Source organism: Podarcis gaigeae, assembly GCF_964106915.1.
Source record: "Podarcis gaigeae genome assembly, chromosome: 15".
Taxonomy (NCBI): domain Eukaryota; kingdom Metazoa; phylum Chordata; class Lepidosauria; order Squamata; family Lacertidae; genus Podarcis; species Podarcis gaigeae.
In genome coordinates this window covers 22,970,666-22,994,706 of record NC_139692.1, presented here as the reverse complement: position 1 = coordinate 22,994,706, position 24,041 = coordinate 22,970,666, and the positions used below count along the sequence as shown (strand labels likewise).

General features: G+C 44.7%; 1 protein-coding gene across 4 annotated transcripts in view; it reads right to left on the bottom strand.

The window, feature by feature from the left end:
* The window catches only part of GRIK4 (glutamate ionotropic receptor kainate type subunit 4), a 476,479-nt gene that overhangs the window by 64,485 nt on the left and 387,953 nt on the right, over positions 1-24,041 (bottom strand). For 3 of the 4 annotated variants that reach the window (XM_083713948.1, XM_083713951.1, XM_083713949.1), the window contains exons 11-12: positions 13,997-14,104; positions 12,611-12,814 (exon numbers count right to left, since the gene is read on the bottom strand). In XM_083713948.1, the coding sequence (XP_083570074.1) occupies positions 12,611-12,814; positions 13,997-14,104 (312 nt within the window). The remainder of the gene's footprint in view (positions 1-12,610; positions 12,815-13,996; positions 14,105-24,041) is intronic. The other variant, XM_083713950.1, reaches the window with a different exon arrangement.

Sequence of the window (24,041 nt, the reverse complement as noted above, 5' to 3'; positions counted from 1 at the left end):
CTGAGCAAAGCAGAGGAGAGGCGAGTCCCCCTTTGCCAGCGCCCGTTCTGCGCAGTAGTCTTCGGCGCAGAGAGGGGAGGAGAAAGTTGGGGGTCACACGGCTGTTATGCTGGGTAAGGTATAAGGACCGTCCACTCCCAGATTCTGCTAGCGACTGAGCAGACATGGACTTGCGATGCTCTGCACTGTAAATAGTTTGTACAGATAATAAAGCCTGGAAAAGACAGGTTGGCGTCTTGCCTGTTTGCTCCTGAGCAACCACATCAGCACCTGACGCACGGTTTTAACAATGAGTCCGTAAGTGACTGTGGAGGCCAATTCTGGATCCACATGTCCTTCCACAGTGGGGATATAAGTTTCCGGACGGAAGTTGATCATGGTGAGGGTTTGCCAAATGTGTGTTCCTCTTAGCATGTTTCTCCCTTGCGTCCTGAGTTCAAGTGTCTTCAAAGCCCATGACACCTTTGGCAAAGGCTGTTCTCTAATTGGAGTGCTCGCAGGCAAGTGTTTCCCAATTGTTGGTGTTTATACTACATATTTTTAAAAATTTGCCTTGAGACAGTCTTTAAACCTCTTTTGTTGACCACTAGCATTACACTTTCCATTTTTAAGTTTGGAATAGAGTAGTTGCTCTGGAAGACGATAATCAGGCATCCACACAACATGACCAGTCCAACAAAGTTGATGTTGAAGAATCATTGCTTCAACACTGGTGATCTTTGCTTCTTCCAGTACACTGGTATTAGTTCACCTGTCTTCCCAAGTGATGTGTAAAAATTTTCAGAGACACCATTGATGGAATCTTTCAAGGAGTTGGAGATGGCGTTTATAAGTGGTCCATGTTTCACAAGCGTACAGTAAAGTTGGTAGTACAATAGCTTTGTAAACAAGCATTTTGGTTTCCCTGCAAATGTCCTGGTCCTCAAACACTCTGCACTTCAATTGGGAGAAAGCTGCACTCGCAGAGCTCAGTAGTGGTGGAAACATTATCTCCTCTTTCTGTCAGTACCACCCTGGAACTGGATGAAAACCAGGGGAAGAGGAGGGCCCTATTGCCAGACCTAATACCCATGGTCCAGCTCTCACCATAAAGACCATAAAGAAGGTTGATCGCCGAAGAATTGATGATTTTGAATTATGGTGCTGGAGGAGACTCTTGAGAGTCCCATGGACCACAAGAAGATCAAACCTATCCATTCTGAAGGAAATCAGCCCTAAGTGCTCACTGGAAGGGCAGATTCTGAAGCTGAGGCTCCAATATTTTGGCCACATCATGAGAAGAGAAGGCCCTGATGCTGGGAAAGTTTGAGGGCACTAAGAGAAGGGGATGATAGAGGACGAGATGGTTGGACAGTGTTCTCGAAGCTACAAACATGAGTTTGACCAAACTGTGGGAGGCAGTGGAAGACAGGAGTGCCTGGCATAATCTGGTCCATGGGGTCACGAAGAGTCAGACACGACTAAATGACTAAACAACAACAACAATACCCATGGGGATTAAGAGCAGTCAACAATCACCCTTGCCAGGAAGATACCTCTTTGAAGACACAGATTCAGTAGACCAATGCAACCTCATCAGACCTACACACCAGCCCTAGGGGAGCATCAATATGGCCCAGCTGCCATAGGGTACCAGGAGGAGATGTGGCCTGGTTGCCATGGTGATGAAGATACAACACTCCTCCCAGTGAAGACTGCCCGCCATGTGAGGGACAGAGATGATGGAGCCAATATGAGGAAAGGTTACAGCATTTGGGTCTTTTCAGTTTAGAGGAAAGACAGGCAAGAGACAACATGATAGAAGGTGATAAAATGATGCAGGGGGTGGAGGAAGTGGCTAGAGAAATGTTTTCCTCTCTCTCTCATAACACTAGAACTTGGGGACAGCCAACGAAACCAAATTTTGTAAGATTCAGGATGGACAAAATGAACTACTTCTTAATACAGTACGTACTTAAACTATAAAACTTGCCAGCAGAGTGGGAAGAACTTTCCGGTGGTAAGAGCTGTTTGATTTATGATTCTGTGGACAAATCTGTTGATTACAGTTTTCTTCAGTTTCCCCATTTTAAATTCAGTTCTCCGTGTTTCTGAAACAGTTTGTGATCCTTTTAAAAGTCCTTATGGAAACACACCAACCTTTTAGTGTACATTTCTTCTAATGTGCACATTTCTGTATGCAATTTTCCTTAATGCAATGCATTTTTGCATGTTATTTTCACTCATAGGCACATTTTTATATCCACTATTTGGTCAGAGAACTGTCCTACAAGTTTTCACCAAATATTGGCTTCATTTCAGCTTGTTTGAAGGGGTGCAGATTAGGGAGGTTGACACTGAAATGTGAAAAGGAACCAAATTCCTTCTCCTGTCCCTGTGAAGAAGTTCCTTTCTGGTTATTCTGGGGGTAGACTTTGACAGACACACCCTAGGGATCTGCTGAGGTCACAAGGTGCAGATCAGCTGATGACAAGGCTGCACAACATTCCATTTGCTATACTTTTATCAGCGGGGAGGCTCCCCCTTGCAATTTTTCACAGAAGACATTTTTCCACTACAGACACAAATGACAGACCTTTTGAAATCAATATCATTTGCAAAAAGATGTCAATTTTGATGAAAAATATTTATTATTTTCCAGCAAGGAATATTCCAAAAGGGACATTTTTGCTGCATACAGGGCTTTTTTTATTTTGTTTTGTTTTTTTGGCTAACTGAAATGACATTTTAGGGCAAAAGGTCAATTATTTATAACTTCTGGGTTACTTAATATGTGAGAGGTAATTTTTCTTTTTAAAAGTTACCTTGTTCCTCCAATTTATCTATGCTAAGCTCCAATAAACAGATCACTTTAGGTTTTAAGCTCCTTGGCGTAGTGACCTTTATTATTATTATTATTATTATTATTATTATTATTATTATTATTATTATTATGTGAGGGCACTGTATAAAATAAGAACAATAATAAGAAAGAAACAGTATTTTCTGTGAGTTGCATCCAGCTAGTTCTACTCCAAGTACATCCAGTGATAATGGACCTAATTTAGTCATTCCCATTAACTTCAATGGGTCTACTCTGGGTAGAACGACCACTGGATACAACCCTGTGGAACTAAAGTGTTTCCCAGAATGTTGGCCTTTCTATTATTGTTTCCTCGAATAGCTGATCCTCACTGGTCCTCTTCATCCAGCCAGTCCCTGGCAACTGGGTGACATGAGTCCAGTCACTCATTCCCTCTCTCACAGTGAGATTAAAGGAGGTACTACTGGTCCTGTTAGCTAGGGATCATGGGAGTTGGAGGCCAAAACATCTGGAGGGCTGCAGGTTGGGGATGCCTGGATTAAAGTGACACGCCCTCCATGCTTACTGCCCCCAGCTCCTTGGTTGAAGGGTGGGCAAGAATGCAACCGTGATAAATCAGCAACTGCACAGATCCATGCACATTTGGTTTCGATGGTGCCAGTTGCCAGCTGGGTGCAGGGAGGAGATGCTGGATTCAGTTTCATACAGAAGCGCCGAGGGCCCTCTGGCGGTTCCCTCACTGTGAGAAGCCAAGTTACAGGGAACCAGGCAGAGGGCCTTTTTGGTAGTGGCACCCGCCCTGTGGAACGCCCTCCCACCAGATGTCAAAGAGAACAACAACTACCAGACTTTTAGAAGACATCTGAAAACAGCCCTGTTTAGGGAAGCTTTTAATGTTTGATGGATTACTGTATTTTAATATTTTGTTGGAAGCTGCCCAGAGTGGCTGGGGAAACCCAGCCAGATGTGTAGGGTATAAATAATAAATTATTATCATCATCATACTTCCAACAAGTGGTCAGCATTCCTTGAGTTTGACAATGCCTACCGTCTCTTAGGCGATGCACACAGATTCAGTCCAATGAGAGCCAGGCTAAACTCTCTATCTCTATCTCAAAGGGACCAAAGTGCTGTTGCACTCAGGTCCTGCTTGTGGATTTCCCACAGACATGTAGTTGACCACTGTGAGCACAGGATGCTGGACTAGATGGGCCATTGGCCTGATCCAGCAGGGCTTTTCTGATCAGTCCAAGAGGACTGGGAATACCCCCACAGCCTGATCACAATGAAAGCTCAGTAGGTTAGAGCATGCTGCTGATAACACCAAGATTGCAGCTTCAAACCTTATATGGGGCAGCTGCATTGCAGGGGGTTGGCCTAGATGACCCTCAGGGTCCCTTCCAACTCTACAATTCTATGATTCTATGAAATCCCCCTCCTCCAAAAACTGCTGTCCACTCCAGGAGACCTGTCAGGTACTGGATACAGTCCTGCTCTCCCCTCCACATTGCTCCATCACCAGCTTTACACACAGATAGGAAAGGTCCAGCACATGGGGAATTCTGCATATGCCCTTTTCTTTATTAGGACAAGTGTTTCTAAGCTTCTTCTTCATTTCATTAGCTGTGATTCTTGTTTATCTGAATGTCTTTTAAAAAACTGCATTGACACCTATTTATTGATATCACTTATGGGGTAATTTAATTCCAGTTTATTTTTAGAATTTTAATTTGTCAGTTTCACTTGTTTCCAAAAACCTGCTGCAACTAGCATCCGCCGCCAGCTCTATTTTCTGCTCCCTATCAACCAACAGCCATCACCCTCATCCAGAATTGTCTTTGCAAATGCTTCAAGACATGACACAGAGGTCACATTTTTTCCTCGGCATCTGAAATATTTGCTGTCCATCAAAGATTAGGGCTTACACTTATAACTGTGTTGCATTTTATTTTTAATCTTAATTTGACAAAAACTTAATGCCAAAAAGAGTAGCACAGCTCTAAACTGATTCTGGGCTGTGCGTCTCGCAAACGTGTTTTTCGAAAGCAAAACCACTATCCCTGCCAGTCTCAGACTTACAGTCAGGGGCTGCCTATGGAGGCTATTTGAAGATGGCAGTCCTTTTACTGCTGCTTCACATGCACGTCTAGTGAGGTAGGGGTGGGGAAAAGATTTGACTCAGTTTGCATTTAAATGCAAACCTACCTGATTCACACTTCCTGAAGCAATAGGAGAACTGAAAAAACAGCCATCCTTTGAAATCCACATTCCTCCGAATTTTGCAATGCAGTTCAGCAGCCAAGGTATGTGCATAAAAATTCATACGCTGAGGTGAAGTGTGCACATGAAAATACATATATTAGTGAAAATAACATGCAAAGCTGCATTACTGCAAGGGAAACTGATTGGCTAAAATGTGTACATTGGGCAAAATTGCATACCAACAAGTATATTAGGAGAAAATTGTGTTAGTACGCAGACGAACTTTTACAATGACTTCTTTAAAAATTGCAAACTGGTGTGGAAATGTGGAGGATTTAAGACTGGGAAAACGAGAAGCTGAAATGGCAGGTTCACCCTTCCCTAGTTGTAGAAAGGACAAAGGAAAACCCTCATGTTGGAGAGAGAGAAAAGGGAGCCATCCAGAATGAAGTCAAAGCAGGTGAGAATTTTTTTGCTCCCTCTCTCATAACATTAGAAACCCAATGGGGTTTCTTGCCTTTATATCCCCCCTTCTTTCTCCACAGAGCTCAAGGTGGCGCACACGATTCTCCCCCTCATTTAATCCCTACAACAACCTTGTGAGGTAGCTTAGGCTGAGAGGTAGTGGGAAACAGGAGAGCTTCACTGTGGGAAACAGGACCCTGAACTACCTAGGCCTTTGGTTTGATCCTGCAGGGTGCTGACATCCAAGGGGCAAAGAGTTTGTTGAGTTAGGAACCAGGTATTAAAGCAGACATGGGAGCTGCTACAGCTACCACTAAGCATGCCTGCCAAAGGAAGCAGAAGTGCAGCAAAGTTGGCCTGATGCAACATTGGCATTGGCATTGTCTGGGGTGGGTGGGTGGGGAAAATGAGCTAAGGAAAACCTCTGTAGACCGCAACAAATACCCCAAGCAGAGACAGAGTTTGGAGGTGCTTAATGTTTAGCCCGGGGCACTGAAGTGCCTACAGCGATCCCAGATCCCTGCCCTCAACTGCTTAGTTTATAAAAATTCATATGGTTTCTATTTTCTGCTTGACGATGAATTTTAATCACATCAGGACTGCACAGGGGCACGCCGTGCCATACCCGGTTGATTATAATTAGACAAGTGAGCGAGACAGAGAACACATGTCTGGCTTACACAGAAACACACTTGTATCGCTGTCACCTTGTTCTCGTTCCCCACGCCCCACCTCTTTCCTTGGCTCCTTTGATGCCCCCCCCCCCCAGATGAGGATTTCTCTTTGCAGATAGCCTCCCGGAATGGCTTCCCCGCCCTGCCAATCACAGCAGGGCCCTCTCCTCCAAAAGGACGCATCTCCAGTCTGGTGGCATTTGCCACAACAAGCAATAAATAACAACCAGGCTGCGTCCAAGGGTTGTTTGTAGCAAAGGCAGCAGCTTGCGCTCCAGCTAATTAAGTGACATGGCATTTGACAAAGCTGGTTTCTCGGCCCAGCTCTCTCTTTTCCCCCAAGATGAGTAATGGGCAGCAGGTAAATTGTAGCCGCTTTTTTGAGTCTCCTCCAAAGTGTTCTCCTCCCGGCTCCTCTGGGGTGGGAATGGCCAAGGGGCCCAGCCGCTGATGTCTCCTCCCGAGATGACGCGCGAAAAAGACATAATAATAATAATTTATTATTATTTATACCCCGCCCATCTGGCTGGGCCTGCCCAGCCACTCTGGGCGGCTTCCAAAAGAATATTAAAATACTATGATACATCAAACATTAAAAGCATCCCTAAACAGGGCTGCCTTCAGATGTCTTCTAAAAGTCTGGTAGTTGTTGTTCTCTTTGACATCTGGTGGGAGGGCATTCCACAAGGAGGGTGCCACTACCGAGAAGGCCCTCTGCCTGGTTCCCTGTAACTTGGCTTCTCGCAGTGAGGGAACCGCCAGAAGACCCTCGGTGCTGGACCTCAGTGTCCGGGTAGAACGATGGGGGTGGAGACGCTCCTTCAGGTATACTGGACCAAGGCCGTTTAGGGCTTTAAAGGTCAGCACCAACACTTTGAATTGTGCTCGGAAACGTACTGGGAGCCATGGCATCTCTGAGCATGGCTGGGAGCTCACTGGCAAAGGGCGATAATACAAATGTATCAGAATAAAAGGGTGCGCTGTCACAATGCCCTGGACATGCACTGGCTGGTGAAAGGATGTGTTTCACTTTTGGGGGAAAGACTGAGAGGAGGCGAGCGTAAGGTTAATGGAAATAAAAGTAAAAATGAGCAAGCTCCCATTAAACTGAAACACATTTTTCTCAAGTTAGCCTCATCATCCCTGAAAGCTGAAGCCCACAGAGGATTAAGGTTTGGCTAGCCTTTCCTGAAAATATAAGAGGAGCTCTGCTGAATAGCTCCACTTAGGCCACATTTACATGATAAGTTGAAGCACTATGACACCACTTTAAAGTGTCATGGATTCCCTCAAAGGATTCTGGGAGTTTTCATTCCGTTTGGAGATCCTATACTCCCCTCCCAAAATTGCAGTTCTCAGGGTGGTTTAATAACCAAACCCTCTTCACAGAGAACTGTAGCATTGTGAGGGGAATATGGGTTTTCTAGCAACTCTCAGCACCCTTCACAAACTACAGATCCCAGAATTCTTTTTTGGGGGGCATGACGGTTTAAAGCTGCGCCAGAGTTCTTTAAGTTATGCTGTGAATGTGGCCTAAGCCACTCATTCTGACAAAGGTCAACCAGGTCTCTCTGGGAACCACACAAGCAGGTCATGAAAGTGATAGCCTCACCTGTCACTCCTGGACCCTGGGGTCTTACCCAATCCAAAGTGGATCTATTCTGGCCACAGTGTGATATCATGGTGTTTGCTGCAACGCCTTCTTACTTACCCCTTCCTCCATCATGCTACATATCAAGGCAAGATGGGGCAGAGGGAAGGACCATAGCACAGCGGTTGCGTGTTGGTTTGTCTGCAGAAGGTCCCAGGTTCAATCCCTGACATCTCTGGGCACAGCCGGGGAAGGCTCCCCCCCTAAAACCCTGGACAGCTGCTGCCAATCAGGGTTGAAAATACTGAGCCAGATGGAGCAAGAATCTGGGCTCACTGTGAGGCAACTTCTGGTATTCCTAAGGTGCTCTGGTGAATGCAGGGATCAAAGCTGTGGACAATGCCATAGATACCAGAGGAAGCATCTATTATTTACAGTACACTGCTTTTTTCTGGAGCAGTGCTGGGCAAGTCCACCCATCACTATCTTGTCTGCTCAAATGTGTGCTTATTTGGCTTTGTGCAGATTTTAAATACTGCTACAAATGTTGACTGATGGTACAACTTAAGCCAAGGGGAAAGGGCAAGGAACGTATGCCTGAAGTGACAAGAGATTAAGCTATCCCCCAAATAAAACACCTGCAAATTTGATATTGGCAGCTCAGAAGCATTTACACCTCTCTGGAATGTGGGGTTTCCTCTAGGCAACCTTGTGTCTGAGTGGCACCTTGCCTTCATCCCAAGCTAATACTGGGACTCTTGGCTGCAGGGAACAATATTGAGCCTTGCCCTGCTTTGCACCTCGTCATCTCCCTTCTCAGGGTCCTCTGTGCCATTTTTCTAGCCTGGAGGTCCTCAGACTGTGTCCCACAAATGAGCTTGAGTCAGGTGGCCTGCAGCGTGTCTGTCGATTTGTGATTGAAGATGGGAGATGGCACATCCGTTGCCCTAGATACTCGCATTGATTTTTAGTTACATCTTTTTTGCTGCAATTATTTTTATTGGCATTAATCAGAGGAATGTTCCCTCCTCCCAGAATGAGGAAAAAACCTGAACCGACGTTTTCTAAGCAAGGATCTCTTTTGCCACAGAAGTTTCTTTTGCAGCCCAACCAGAACGAAAGAGAGGAATATTCCCTCCCCCCACTGGACTTTCAAGACTAGCTCAGTGTTCGCCACTTGAAGTCTTTTATTCCATTCTAATTAGCAAGCCATATGATTCACTGCCTCTCTTTTTCATGTCCTTACCCTCATAAAAACCTTATGAAGTGTGTATGTAATTAACCCTGCACTGTGGCAGCCCCACATCAAATTGTTTTCGCCTCAATTTTTGTTGACTTGGAATTTCTCTTTCAGGAAAGAAGAAGAAAATAAGATCACGACATCCATATTTGGGGTTTCATCTCAATGTTGTGACAGTTCGCCAGAAACAGAATTGGATGAGCCAAGCATGAGTTGCTCAACAGAAGGTTCTGTATCACATTCAGTCATTTATCATGTGGCCAAGTGTGAGTGGCAGCAGAGATGGGGGAGAAGTGCCCCCCGAAACAAGGAGCAACCCACCCCCACTTGCCCTCCTCCGTTGCTGGACTCCTGTCTTTAGCATATACTGCCATTTTTCTTTCAGAGAGTTTAATATGTGGGACACAACTCCCCCAGCTAGAAATATACTTTGCCCCTTCTGTGAGTCCCCAGAGTCCCCCCCCCCCCCCGATGTCATCAAGACGTTCAGATGAGACCAGAGGAAATTATTCTTCCTACAGCCCATAATTAATGTATGTATTTTTCTATGTTTTTCTATGATCTGATGATGGCTTAGATGGATATATATATATATATATATATATATATATATATATGGTGTGAGAGACACTGGGAATTCAAATAATTCAGTGGTATATAAATGCCCTAAGTAAATGCATCCTTGGAGGATAAGCATTGGCTATTAACCAGGATAAGTAAATGGAACTTCCTTATACAGAGTCATTATACTTGTGAATATGAGATGCTGAGAGACAGGTAAGAAAACAGGTCTGCATGTGAGCTTTGAGAGGCTTCTGACTGGCTGCTTGGCTGACCCTTTAAATCCCACCCCCCCGAATAACAAAGTCAACAATTGAACACAAGGTGGACCAACAAAGCCACAAGTGGAAGACTATACCCCACAAGTTGTAGGGGGGAATAAATCCAAAAGGTCCATATCAGAGGTTTGAACTTAGGAATCCCCAAAACACTAAACTCTTGGGCATGGCTTTCTGGTTCCCAGGTGTGAGGTGTCTGATGAATGCTCCTGACATATTCAGCATGGAGAGATACAGTTGTCTATATTTACAATGGATATGTTCCATCCATACAGCATTGGAGTCTAGTGCTATTGCCTGAATGCCAGTCTCTCAGCCTTGGTTATATGCCCCAGCCATCATGTCCAATTCTTAAGAACAATGATAGTCTTCTGAATTGGGACATGAGTGCATTTCATTGCCAGTTGAACAGTGTGTATGTAGTATAATGGAACCAAGATTGAGGACTATTCCAGAGAGGGCCACATTTTTGAATTCAGAAGCTTTGCAACAGAAAAAAACAATTACATAGCAATATACACTGCATTGAAATGAATCTACAATCCTACTTTGTAATATTTTCTTTTTGTGGATAATTTCTTCTTCAGTCCTTTGACTGAACTATTTGCAGATCTTCTCTCTAATGCATGAATCTGAGAACTAAAATCAAACAGGATTGCTTCTATTGTTTGACTTACTTTGAATCAGGCACTGGAATGTACAAGTTATTTTTCAGCATTTTGCAATTTCCATCCTAGCAGCAGTCAACAGAAGTCCAACAACATCCCCCTGATCTCCCCCTTCCCAAATATTTAACAGTGCCAGTGCCGGAAACAATGTCAGATCCAGCTTAGTAACCTTTTTTTCACTTACTGGAAAATTAACTCCCTGTATTTAGATATCTTGTCTCAGTGCCAACACAGATCAATGCTAATCACAGCCCTTCCAACACTGTTTGTTCCCCTGCAACTGTTAGAACCTCTGAGGTGTCATTTGGCCAGGGGTCAATGGTCAGGTGCCATTTAAGCACTAAATGGTCCCTTGATCATCTCTAGCAGTTCTTGTGTTCTTGCCCATTGAACACCAGATCCCCATAACTGACAAACACAAATCCAGTTCTTGGAGTGATTTTGAGGATAGCAGGAACGTATCCAAAACAATCACAATGGATCGTTTGACTTTTATCCACTCCTCATTTTTTTCAGCTCATGCTTCACCTTTTCACATGCCTTCTCCTGATCCTCACAATCACAAACAATGGCTAAATAATTTGTTTCCAGGAAAAGGCAAGGTGAAAGCACTTATCGCTACAAAAAATCCATGGCTACCACTTGTTCAGAGCATTGCCATTTCTTTCTTCCCCCCTTTTGTTTGAAGATATCACACTTTCCTTTATGACGGTTCCCTCTCGCTTCCTTGAAGAATAGCGGCAAACCTGTTTATCTATATAAAAATCTACACTGACAGCCCAAGGCATCAGCAAACACTCCAGCGTCGCTTGGCAGCAATAGAAAGCTGGCGGGCCAGCTGGTTTCTTTATAGCTTTTCATGAGAAAGGGCTTCTACTGGGTGAGGTTCCCTTTAAGATGTTACACCAACTCAGTACCATCAGAAGATAAAAAGAGCCTGGTTGGATCAGACCAAAAGTCTATCTCAGGAGCTGAGAATCTCAGGCCCAAGAGCTGAATGCGGCCCTCCAGGGCTCTCATTTCTGGCCCCTGGAACACTCCCAGATTATGTCTCTAGCTCTATAGCATACCCTGAGTGTGTTTGCCTGGTTGGCATGCATTCTTAAACTTTGATCATGCCTCTTGCTTGTACGGACAGAGGATACAAAGGGTGGTGTGAGCATGTTACATCAATTGACTTAGACTTTCTGATGTTTAATAAAGAAAGGCAGGAGGCAGTACTAGAATAACAAGCACTTCTGTACATTAGGGAGAAACCAACTTGGTTCCGAATGCTTTTCAACCTACTGTTTCTTACTCAGCTTGGCTGGACCTATTTTGTTCAGAGACCTCACAGAATGTGTATAATTCATTTTGTTTAGCCAAGTATTGGCCTCTCGCATCTAAGAGCTGGAGTGTGATGTACACATTAAGGCCACCTTCACACCCTATATATTTAAAGCACTCTGATATCATTTAACAGGAACAGCTTCCCCCCAGGAATTCTGAGAGTTGAAGTTTATGAAGGAAGCCATTCTGAGATTCCCAGCAACTCGTATTCAGAAGCATGCTTCTGTCAATGGATATAGAGCATTGTCCTCCATGAATTGTCCTCCATGAATTTGTCCAATCCTCTTCTAAAGCTATCCAAGTTGGTGGCCATCACTGCCAGTTGAGTTACTCTCTCAGAACTGAAACAATGTCAGTAGCCTCATGCCATGTATTATGATAATTATTTTTGTTGTTATTATGATACACATCTGTCCTGACTTCCTGTCGGGGAAATGCCCAAAGCACAAAACAAAACAAAACAAAACACACCAATAAAACATATAAAGGATACCATAAAATTAGTAATAAACAGCAAGCATAAACGCAAGTACCCGTTTTTATGTTGCAGATGGGATATTTCACATCTGACTGATTTCCCACCAAAAATATCTCAGTACACAAAGGTAACTAGAATGCCTGGCAAGAGAGGCTCATCTAGAGTCCTTGTTCCTGACACTTTTTGATCTGCAAGGAAGATTTCTTTTGGGGAAAAGCTTTCAACATGAACAACCTCTGCATTCGCAGCCCTGAAGGTCATTCCATGCAATTCTGCTACACATGCAAATAAGCTCTCATTCATTAGTGTTAACCAACTCACCCGAGCAATCAACTCCCCCACCATGCCAGTCCAGCTTCCATTAGCCTCGGGGACGCCGTACACTCCGTCACCAACCAGCTGGATCTTGTAGTTGAAGTGCAGGATCGCGGCCAGTTCTGTCAGCATGTCCATGCAAAAGCCTTCGTATTGGTCGTTCCCTTCCAGCTCTTGGTGGTTTCCCTTGAGCATTAAGTAAGGGTTTTCCTGCATCGAAACTGGGCAGCTGTCATTCCCATCTTAGTCATGGAGTCGCAACAGCACTAGATTTAGCACAAATCGGAAAGCAGGGGCAGGTGATGTGATGGACTCCCCTGGGAATCACCAGGAAGGAAACAGTCTCTGGGAAAAGATTCTCCAGACTCTCTCCTCTTCCTTTCAAGCTCATCTGGGATGCAGCAATGGCAAACTAGATCCAAATTGGGAGATTCCACCCCCCCTCCAGTCCCTCATGATTGGTGGACTGAAAACTATTTCATTCTGTTTAAGTGGCATCCATATCAGAAAATGGATTAGTAAGGGAAGCTTTGTCCCACTCCATCCACCAGCTGATTACTTTAGCAAGTGTAGGGTGGAAGCCAGATGTAGCCTGTGGGCTGCCAGTTTCCTGAGTACAGTCTACTAGGAAGACAGTAGCCTTCTTCAACCACGTGCCATCCAGATGTTTTAGATAAGAACTCTCCTTATCCCTGTCCATCAACCATCCTGGTTGGAACTGATGGGAGCTGGAGCCCAAAACATCTGGAGGGAATCAAGTTGGCATAGCCATCCCTGGAGTCTTTCAACTGGAAAATATTCAGTTAGGGAACAAAGTCTCTCTGAGTCTGGGGCTGAGAAGAATATGGACAAAATATAGACCACAAATGGAGATTTCAAGTATTCCAGGAGATGAAGAATAGCTTAAGAAAACCAGAAAGCATTTGGCCATGGTGGAAGATGGGCAATGCAAGGACTTATGAAAATGAGCACCTGCAAATATAAGCCTAGGTGACTCAAACTGTACCCATCTTAACCACCACAAGAAGTTTTACATAGACAGAAGAGGTGACCTACCCTCTCCATAGCCCAACTAGGTCTATAAGCAAACTGGCATGTGGGGAGAGGAATTTAAAATTGTGATGCATGCTCTCATTCTAACCCTCTCCCCAGCCACTTCTGAACTCATCAAGTATAGTTTCCATGTGATGTGTACCAACATGAATTTAATTGAGATGTCATAAATGATTTCTGGTGTTGCAGTTGGTGGTTTGACCATCTGTTTCTTCAGAGACTCAGCGTGCGACTCTTTTCATGGAATGGGTGGGCATGTGGAATGGAAGGTTTGTATCTGGAGGTTGCCCCTGAGATGCCAGAGCAGAAAAGGAGGTCACCAAGACCCTCCACGCTTACCAGGATGGTGGTGACAATGAGCGTGGTGTTGAAGAGGCTCTCTGACACATTGGAAGAGAAGATCTGGTTATCCATGGTAAGGCCTTTGGTAACATGCCAGTGACCGATCTGTAGGAAAGAACAGCAGAGTCATTGACATTGACAGTGGGAATTGCTGCCATGTGGCTGCACTGACTGATAACAACTGGGCCACACCAAAATCATGTCAGAAAGAGAAAGAGAAAGAGAAAGAGAAAGAGAAAGAGAAAGAGAAAGAGAAAGAGAAAGAGATGAAGTACCCTTTGGCTTTGGCAAACCCAATGAGGATCTGGGGAGGGGGTGAGCTAGTCTTGTCATGGGCCTGATTCCAAGGGGTCCACAGTAGGAGGAAGTGATGCTTAAAAACTCTTTATGAGCAGGATATGCTGAATAGTGTCTGGGAGGCAGGTGATTTCAGGGCGAAAGTCCCCACAGACTAGAGGTTGACACTATTAATTCCTTCACTGAGAGCCACTGTAGCAGATTATCTCAACATGAAAACAAATATATATTTATCCCCTCCACTGTTCTGTTGCACCAGAACGAAATGCTTTGGAGCAAAAGCACATTCTCTATGGTGCTCTTAGCCACTAATGACCCTGATGTCTCATCCTCTATTGTTGCTGCCTCAAGATTAATTAACCCTTTCCAAATGACACCGTTCAAGCTAATCAACCCAACTATCCAACAAGGAGTATAATCTGCCCCATCTAAGCTTCCATGCTATTCTTATTAAAACTAATTTACACTCTCCAGCGGCAATGGAATGGGGTCATAAATCCTCCTTGACACACTGGAAGTCTAGCTCTCCCCTTTGTGTAGCAGAAATATCACAAGATCAAGGAGATATTTGGGGTCCTGAGCTCCCAGCCTTTCCAGTCTGGATGGGAGTCACTCACTTTCAAGATGGATTTTTCTCCTACTGTGAATGCTGATCTTGTCTTCCTGCTGACCCAACTTTTTGGCAGGTCCCTAAGTAAGTACTATAGTCAATCCAGGTAAACTGCTGAAGGGCTGAATTTGCTAGAGCAAGGCAAAATGCAGCTCAGCTCTTCTGCAAGTTTTGGTTGGGAGGTATAATAACTTTATTAAATCTTTGCCCCTGTATATCTCATATCTAAAGTCTTCCAAGAAACTGGAAGCACGTGAAGTGGAGGTTAGAACTTCCATTGCCCACAGGTCTTTTTTTTTTTTTTTGACACTTCTTGTGTCTTGGAAACTGACCTCCAATTATCTTGATGCATTTATACTTCTGACACAATACACACAGATACTGGTAAAATGAGTTGTTTATGCCCCGTCCATGTTTTAGTGGTGCTCAAAAATCCAGGCATTAATGCTCAGATGTTGGGTAAGTTTGGAGTTTCCAAACCACTTCACAGGTTTTTTGTAAGAGTTGATGGAGAGGACTCTGGATCCTTATTCTCCCACCCACCCAGAGAAATGCTGTTAACCCATCATCTTACAAAGACTGCCAATTTTGTGTGTGTGTGTGTGTGTGTGTGTGTGTGTAAGCTTGCTAAGGCTTCCAACCTCAAGATTTGAAGCAGCGTTTTTTTGTCCTTTGGCTACCAGCACCTGACAGTTCGCAAACCAGGTCAAAACAGAGACATCATTATTTTGGGGGGGATATTATCATGTCCTCTTATTATCAGTATTTATGATGTAGGGAAAGCTGAGCCCTTGGCTCAGTTCCAGTGTCATCGCCTAAGAACCTAAGATCCTGCTGAATCAGGCCAATGGCCCATCTAGTCCAGTCACACAGTGGCCTACCAGATGTTGGTAGAACACGAGACTCTTAATATCTGGGTCCTGGGTTTGAGCCCCACGTTGGCCAGAAGATTCCTGCAGTGCAGGTGGTTGGTCTATGTCAGATGCGGATGGTGGTTGCTCGTGAGTAACCAGGCAGGACTCCGACCTGTCTTTTACAGCTTTTATTTGGTGCAAACTATTTACAGTGTATAACTACAAAGTTCATGTCCGTCTTAGTCACTTGCAGAATCTGGGAGTGGCCCCTTCCGGCTTCTCCCCCAACATAAGAACTTTGGCACCCCAAGCCTCCGCCTCCCTCCCTGCGTTTCACCCCTCTGCGCAAGGTGGGTGATGGAAGTGGTGTGTGTGCCTCCTGGCCAGCAGGGCTAGGTGAGGGGCTTGGGCTCTCAGCAGCATTTTCAAGCCCTCTCCTCGCTTGGCTGGCCCCTTCCCTCTCTGCTCCACTGGAGGTGTGGCTTTCCCCACCGCTGGACGAGGAGCTGCTCCTCAGAAGCGTTGGAGGCTCTCTGTATTCCCCTGCCTCCCTCCCCTGTTCCGATGGCAGTCCCCTGACAGTCCAGATGGCCCTTGTGGTTCCTTCCAGTTCTATGATTCTATCTCTGTAGGAAACCCTCAAGCAGGATTTGAGCACAAGAACACCCTCCCCTCCTGTGGTTACCACTAACTGGCTTTTGGAAGGTTTACTGCCTCTGAATGTAGAGGCAGAGGATAGCCATTATGGCTAGAAGCCATCCCTTGCCTTCTCCTCCATGAATTGGCCTCACTCTCTTTTAAAGCCTCCCAAGTTGGTGGCCGCCCCTGCCTGCTGTGGGAGCAGGTTCCACAGTTTAACTCTATGCACAGTGGGAAGAAGGACTTTCTTCTATCACTTTCTCCATGCAAGACATAATTTTATAAGCGTCTATCAAGTCACCCCGACATGATTGCTTTTTCTCTAAACTAAAAAGGCCCAAATGCTGCAAGCTTTCTTCAGAGCAGAGCTGCTCCATTCTCTTGATAACTTGTCGTTCAACACTCCTCTGAAAGTATGCTAACTCATCAAAGCCTCATCACCCCCTTGTGGGATGGCAAGGGCTTGCATTCCCTGGCAGATGGAGAAAGGACTTGTCCCTGGGACACAACCATTAGAGCAATAAAAGAATAGACCGCAAGTGGTCCTGGCGTCTCTTCAAAACTAGAAACTTGTCCTGCACCAACTGAATACCGGCTTGGATTGGCTGGTGCAAATCTCCTGACACAAATGCTCTTTAGCTGCTTGAAATCCCACTTCAGTTTAATGCAATCAGTTTAAGTGGAATTTAAACTGGTTTAAGTGAGCATGTAATAGAAGTGTGGTCTGGTATACCTGGATTGGTATTGGCTACATGGGAGCAATATTTTCAGATAAAGTCTTAACCCCCCCTTTTAAATAATAATAATAATAATAATAATAATAATAATAATAATAATAATACTTGCCTAGGTGTTTAATGAACAGACATGGTGAATGGCTGTAGGTCAGTGGTAGAACATCTACTTTGCATCTCCAGGTAGGGCTGGGAATTTTCCCTGCCTGAAACCCTGGTGAGCTGCTGCCAGACAGTGCTGCCAGTACTGAACTGGATGGACCAATGGTCTGAACTCGGTAGAAGTGTTCCTCTGTGAGTCTTTAGATGGCTTCTTGGTTTTGGCCTCATGGGCTTCTTTCTCTGCTGTTGTATCCAGATGTTTTATTGACTCTTCTTTTTAAGCAATTCTTCTAATTGCTGTTATTAATGTCGTTCATTGCAAGACTTCTTGGGCATTTTTAAATATAATGTGGGGCTAATAATGAGCAGTGCAGCCACCCAGCTAAGTGAACATTTGCCCAGGGGGCATCCCAGCTCAGAGCCCATGCTCCTAACCACTATTCTCCGCCAACTCTTCTCCTTGATAGTGATTGCTGACGCTCTCCATAGCACATCCTCCATTCCTCCCAGAGCAGCTATTTAGTATCAGATAAACTTTAATTCTGACAACTCTCTAGGTCGGTAATTTCTTCCTTCCCTGCTGGCATGTGGAAACTAATTGGCCACTGTCAGCGCTGCCTCTGACGCAGGAGTGGATATGACCCTTGCCTGTGTGATGGTGCCAAGGCTAAGTACATCAATGTGTCAAGGTTATTCTACCCCACACTGTGCTTACACAGACTTGGAGATGACTCTCTTGATGGCATGGTAATGGCACTAATTGGCTCCCACAGTCCTCTGTGCCTGAAGTAGGATACAACAGAGAACAAGAACACACCACATTGGCTCTCTCTGATGGTTGGGATATGGAGCAGGTTGCATATTACGGTCACTACATGAAAAGCTCTCCCCCCCCTCCTACTGAAAAGTTTGGGGCTGCTCCATCAATAGGTAGAGAGAGCTGCAGGGGATAAAAAGCTTACATGCTGTAAAAGAGGAGACACCGCTTGGCATTCCCGACTGTTTTCCAACAAATGTTTATCTCGCCTGGCTAATTTTCTGTATACCTAAGGAGAGTTAGCTGTTCAAGGAGCAATGAGGCCCGACAGGTTTGAACAGTAATCAGAACATGCACCGTGGATGACAAAGGTGTGTTGTTCAGGAGCAATTAACACATTGAGACAAATGTGGGTTAAACCTGGCCACAATTTTTTTGGTTACAGCAGATCAGAGTTTGGTGCTGCATAGGGCAAAGATCCTGCTCCAAGAAAGCTCATTTGCTGGTTGGTATCTCCCCCAGCCTGACTGCTGGGCAATCTGGAGGGATTTGCCAGGCAGTTAGAGCCACCATGGCACAGGTTGTTCCTGTGGGTCCTGCCAGAGGCCTGGTTGTGTGGCAGCTGGCTCCCTTCTCTCAAGCTGGAGCTGAGGCCTTAGAACACAGCACTGGAGAAGGAGAGGGGACGTTAATAATTCCCCCCATGAAGTTGTAATTGCTCCCTTAAAGCTACTACATAAAGCAAAATGAGTACCTGAAGGTTTTGCCCTAATGGGCAAATAGCAGTTTCACAGGATTTGCATCAGGAAAAGTGTGTGTGTTGTGCATGTAAGGGTTAAACCGTCCTTTCTCCATGTTGCAGTGCTGGCTGGATTTGGACTTGCCCTACAGCTGCCACTTTTGCAAAGACAGCAGGAGATCCTATCACAGATTTCCAGCTGTCATTTGTATCTTGGTCCTGAGAAGAGAGATAAGGAGGGAGGTTTCCAGCTACATCACAAGTCAATGGTGGTTGCTCCTCGCTGCCCTGAGGAGGTTCAGGCAGGGGAAAGACAGGATTTATGAGGCAAAATCCTGGCAATGTTCCCCAGTGGGGTCTGGGGAGCTCACTGCATCCCACTGTGCCATGGAAGTCGGTGTCTGCCAAACTGAAAGGCAGAGAACAGGATCCTGGACTAGATTGGTCTGATCCAGCAGGGCTGTTATCTTCTTAGATGCTGACCTTAAGATTGCAATTCATTCATTTCATGAATCTGGAAAATGTGCACGCCCTTTCCATCAAATGTTCTCCTATGTGACTGATGTTGCTCAAGAATTCTAAGAACCAAAAAAATCAGTGCAGTTTCGAAATCAGGGGTTAAAATCCCTGAAGTTTTGACAGGTTCATCCTGCCATCTTGATTCAAAATGGTGCCCCATTATATCCAAACACAGATGAAAACATGCTCTTGGGAACCACAATGCCAAATTTGGTTACAATATCTTCAGAGGTGTCCAAATGCACAGCGAGCACAACTTTCCAAAATACGTACTAGATTATTATAGTAACAGAATGATGCAATCAATGGCGATCTAGTAACGGTGATTATTATGCACCCTCCACATTCAGAGGTGGTTTGTCACTGCATAGCAGCAGCTGGGGAGCCACAACAGAAGAGGGCTGTTGGCTTCATGCACTGTTCATTGCCTTCCCAGTGGCATCTGGTTAGCCACCATGGGAAGCAAGATTGGGAACCAGATAGATGGTTGGTCTGACCCAGAAGGACTCTCATTATGTTCTGAAAAGACACCCCAACAGCCTTTGTTCCTATGGCTGCTGGCAGAGCAAAATGCCGCTCCTCTCACTTCTGTAGTCTCAAGGTAACTAGCATTTTGAGCAGAGTTTTTTTCAGGCAGGTAGCTGGGGAAGAAAGCATATAAGCCACCCATAGCCTTTGGTAAGTAGAGCCCTGTAAGATTCTGGTGACAGCTCTTTCCCATCAAAGCTCCCAGCTGCCTCACAGCACAGCCTCCACACACCATCCTGTCTGATGATTTGATAGCAAGAAGGGCTCCATGCGCCCGCTTCTCCCAGCTAGGGTTGACACCAAGGAGAGATGACATGCTAAGTCCTCCATGCCCTCTAGACACCAAAGCACCATCTTCGATATTCGGAGCCTGGAAGCAGCGCTGTGAACTGGCAGCCTTGAATATGCATGGATGGGGTGACTCAAAACAGGGCGGCTATTTTGCTTGAAATGAAGGTAAATTTGCTTTGTGCTCATGACACATTTATCATGATGGCTCCTTCTCCTTCCCCAAAGGGGAAAAAAGCAATTATCATTCACTTCTGGATATCTTTGTCATTGCTAATGGGGTGGGGGAAGAAAGATGATTTGGCACAAGAGACGGCAAGGCAACCAGGCAAGTGCCTTATTTTCGGTCCAAAGAGAAGGGATTAGAGTCATGTGCAAAAATACTAATATTTACGTGGCTGCAGAAAGATGGCAGCAAGCCTCAATCCACCTACATATACATTTCCAGCACCAGGGTTCAGAAAAGGAACTTGGCCCTGTTCAATTCCCAGATGCACCTTGCTTCAAACAGAGGGACTATCTTGTGTGGCTGGACAATTTACTCCTAAATATGCTCAACTAGTTGGACTAAATAAAAATTGTGTTGGGACTTACTATGTTAATATATTAAATATTAAATCACTTAATGGTGTGGGCTCCTTTGGCCAATAACACAGTGGAGGATGATGAAAAGCCTTAAGCACTGCTAATTTGCTTGCTGGCTGAAATCTGCATCAGCTTCAAGGTTCACTGAATTTTCTATCAAAGCTGATGAGCAGGAACCCCAGGCAACTTAGGGAGAGCCAGAGAGATAACCCGTTGGGGGCAGAACGGGGTCTGCCCACCTCTGGAGAAGTGGTGTTTTGAACCACAGCAGCCAGCTAATTCAGCTCCTGGGAAGCAGACACCAGTTTCTCTTGTGGCAGGCTGGAATGGGTTTAGCCAAATAGTTCCTAATTACATCTACTTTAAAATAATAACAACATTGAAATTTCTCCCAGGGCTCACTCCAAAGGAGAAAAAGGAGGGATAATCAGCAGTGCTGTGGTCCATAAATTAAGATTGCTGTGAAGTTTTGACTCAAGGGTGGGGAAGAGAGGCTCTTTAACTCCTACAGAATTTACAGGTGCTTTTCTGCATAGTACTGAAGCATCGCCAACACAATTGAAGCCTCCATTGGACATAATTTTTATAGTGGGTTGTCACATCCTCCAGTTTGGCTTTGGCAAAGCCCTTCAGCTCACTGTTCCTTGCTTTTTAAAAGACATTTTAAGTCCTGTTTAGATCTGAACTTGCTGGTTTGTATTATATGGCTTTTTGACATCCAATGCCCTTTTAAAATGTGTTTGGGGGGCGTTACTGGGTTGTTTTTGTTTTTATTTTGTATGTATTTATTTTGTTATGTATTTTGTGATTTTATATTGTGAACCCTGAGACCTGTGAGTATAGGGTGGTATACAAATAATAAAATAAAATAAAAATAATTAACAGACTGCATGTTTCAATGCTAGTCTGTTTTGTGTGTGTTGTCTCCAAATACAGAAGAAACAGTAAGTTAATTAAAAGTGTAGGTTGGGGCCTTGTCCCTGATATGCAGGTTTTCAATGAGTAGTAGGAGGTTCTTGGTTGGAAACCATTAAACCATTTGACACTCACACCCCCAGCAGATTTTTGGAAAGGTGTTCTGAACCAGACGATAGGGTGTTGGTGTGGACATGGTTCCAATTCTCTAGCTCTGCCACAGGTTCATTTGCTAGTCCATTATGTCTCCCTGAATTTTTTTAATCCTGCGGGAAAAAGGATGTTGAACTAAACTGGTGGTGTTGCCTGGTTGGCACTGATCTGTGACAAGGCCTTTTCAGTGGTGACTCCCCAGTTGCAGAATGGCTGTCCCCATCATTATTAACTTTCAGGAGGAATTTTCAAACATCCCTGTTTACCCCGGTGTTTGGTGGCTGAAGATCCATGGATGGTAGTATATTTTAGATTGTAATTGCTTTTAGAATGTTTTCATCTGCAACTGCTTTGAAACGTTTTCAATTGTAAATTGTTTTTAGATTTTTAAAAAATTTGTCCTGGAATGTTTTTCTTTGCTTTTGTTTTTAAAATTTTATTTCAATTTGCTGCCCTGGGCTCCTTGAGGAGGAAGGGTGGAATATAAATTCATTCATTCATTCATTCATTCAATCAATCAATCAATCAATCAATCAATCAATCAATCATTAATACTATTTATAGCTTTGTTCAGTGGGGTCCTTCCTGTGTCCTTAATGTGCGCTTAAAGCCAAACCCAACACATGACACAGCAGATGCACACAACTGGCTAGTCATGGCCTGGAGGGAGCGCACAATGTGCAGACTTGTCTGCAGCCACCCATATGTTTGTGCAAATAAGCAACTAGGTGATGTTTGCCAAATCCCTCCCAACCCAATAGAACATGCAGCAAAGCTGTCAAGAGACAGCTTCAAGCCACCAGGCAGCAGCATTCAGCACCATGGATAGCTCTCCCATCTACTCCACATTTAAGATGATGTGCTGAGAATAGTGCTGCCATGTATATTTGTTCACTTTATGTTCTGCTCCATAGTAAAGGTAAAGGTAAAGAGACCCCTGACCATTAGGTCCAGTTGTGGCCGACTCTGGGGTTGCAGCGCTCATCTCGCTTTATTGGCCGAGGGAGCGGGCGTACAGCTTCTGGGTCATGTGGCCAGCATGACTAAGCTGCTTCTGGCGAACCAGAGCAGTGCACGGAAAAGCTGTTTACCTTCCCGCCGCAGTGGTACCTATTTATCTACTTGCACTTTGATGTGCTTTTGAACTGCTAGGTTGGCAGGAGAAGGGACCAAGCAATGGGAGCTCACCCCATCGCGGGGATTTGAACTGCCAACCTTCTGATCGGCAAGACCTAGGCTCTGTGGTTTAACCCACAGCACCACCCGCGTCCCTCTGCTCCATAGTAAGACTGTCTTAATAGTCATTTACAGATTTACAGACCTTCATGATGTAGATGGGTTTCAAAGAAAGAGTTATTAGTTGGAGTCTTTATCATTTCTTTCTTGGACCCATTTATTCTGTTAAGGAAGAAATGATAAAGACTCCAACTAATAACCCTTTCTTTAAAATCCATCTACACCATGAAGGTCAGCAGGGAACATATCATACACACCTTCTTGGGCAAGGAGGTCCACAACTGGAGTACCATCACCATGAAGGCTCTGGGTTTTTAGAGCCACCTGCCATGGTTTGGGGGTGTGGCACATGCAAAATAGATTCCCTTGGATGATCCTAACATGGGAGAAGGAGACTAAAGTAAGACGAAGGCACTGGGTTTGTGCTGTGTGACTTCTCCGTGTTATTTTAGAAAAACTCAGCCGCAAATGTTGTTCCCTGCCTCAGTACCTCCTTCCTTCTTGTCTCACTATTCTCACTCCTCTATTATTTATCAGCTAACTGCATTATTTAACTCACAGTAACACATAACTGCATGGCAGAGAGCTCGTGTTTGCTCAGCACGTTGAATATGTAAAGCATTATAAGGTTGTTATTAATAATTTGATAGGCTCTAAAGGCATCCGGGCTACCATTTGAACAGAGAATGATAGGCTGCACTGAGATGCTGCCAAGGAAGGAAAGCCAAACAGATGGGAAGGCAGCCAACAGAAAGTGGCTGAAAGGCATTCTTATGAACCATGCTGCCCCCTTGTCGAAAACCTCCCTTTAGCATTGGTGTGGCTTGGCTACTAAAAAGGATGCTAGTTAATGGACTGTCAAGGCAAAAGGCAACTTTTTCCACTTGGAACACCAACTCACAGCTACAGCAGGAGGAGGCTGTGAATCGGGTTTGTCCAAGATGGGCAGCAAGGAACTATGAAAACAACAGATTTTGACTCTTGAGTTGTCTGACAAAGTTGCAAAGAGATTTCTGAAACAAAGCACTTTTAAGGCTTCAAGGAATTATAGAATTGTAGAGTTGGAAGGGGTCATGAGGGTCATCT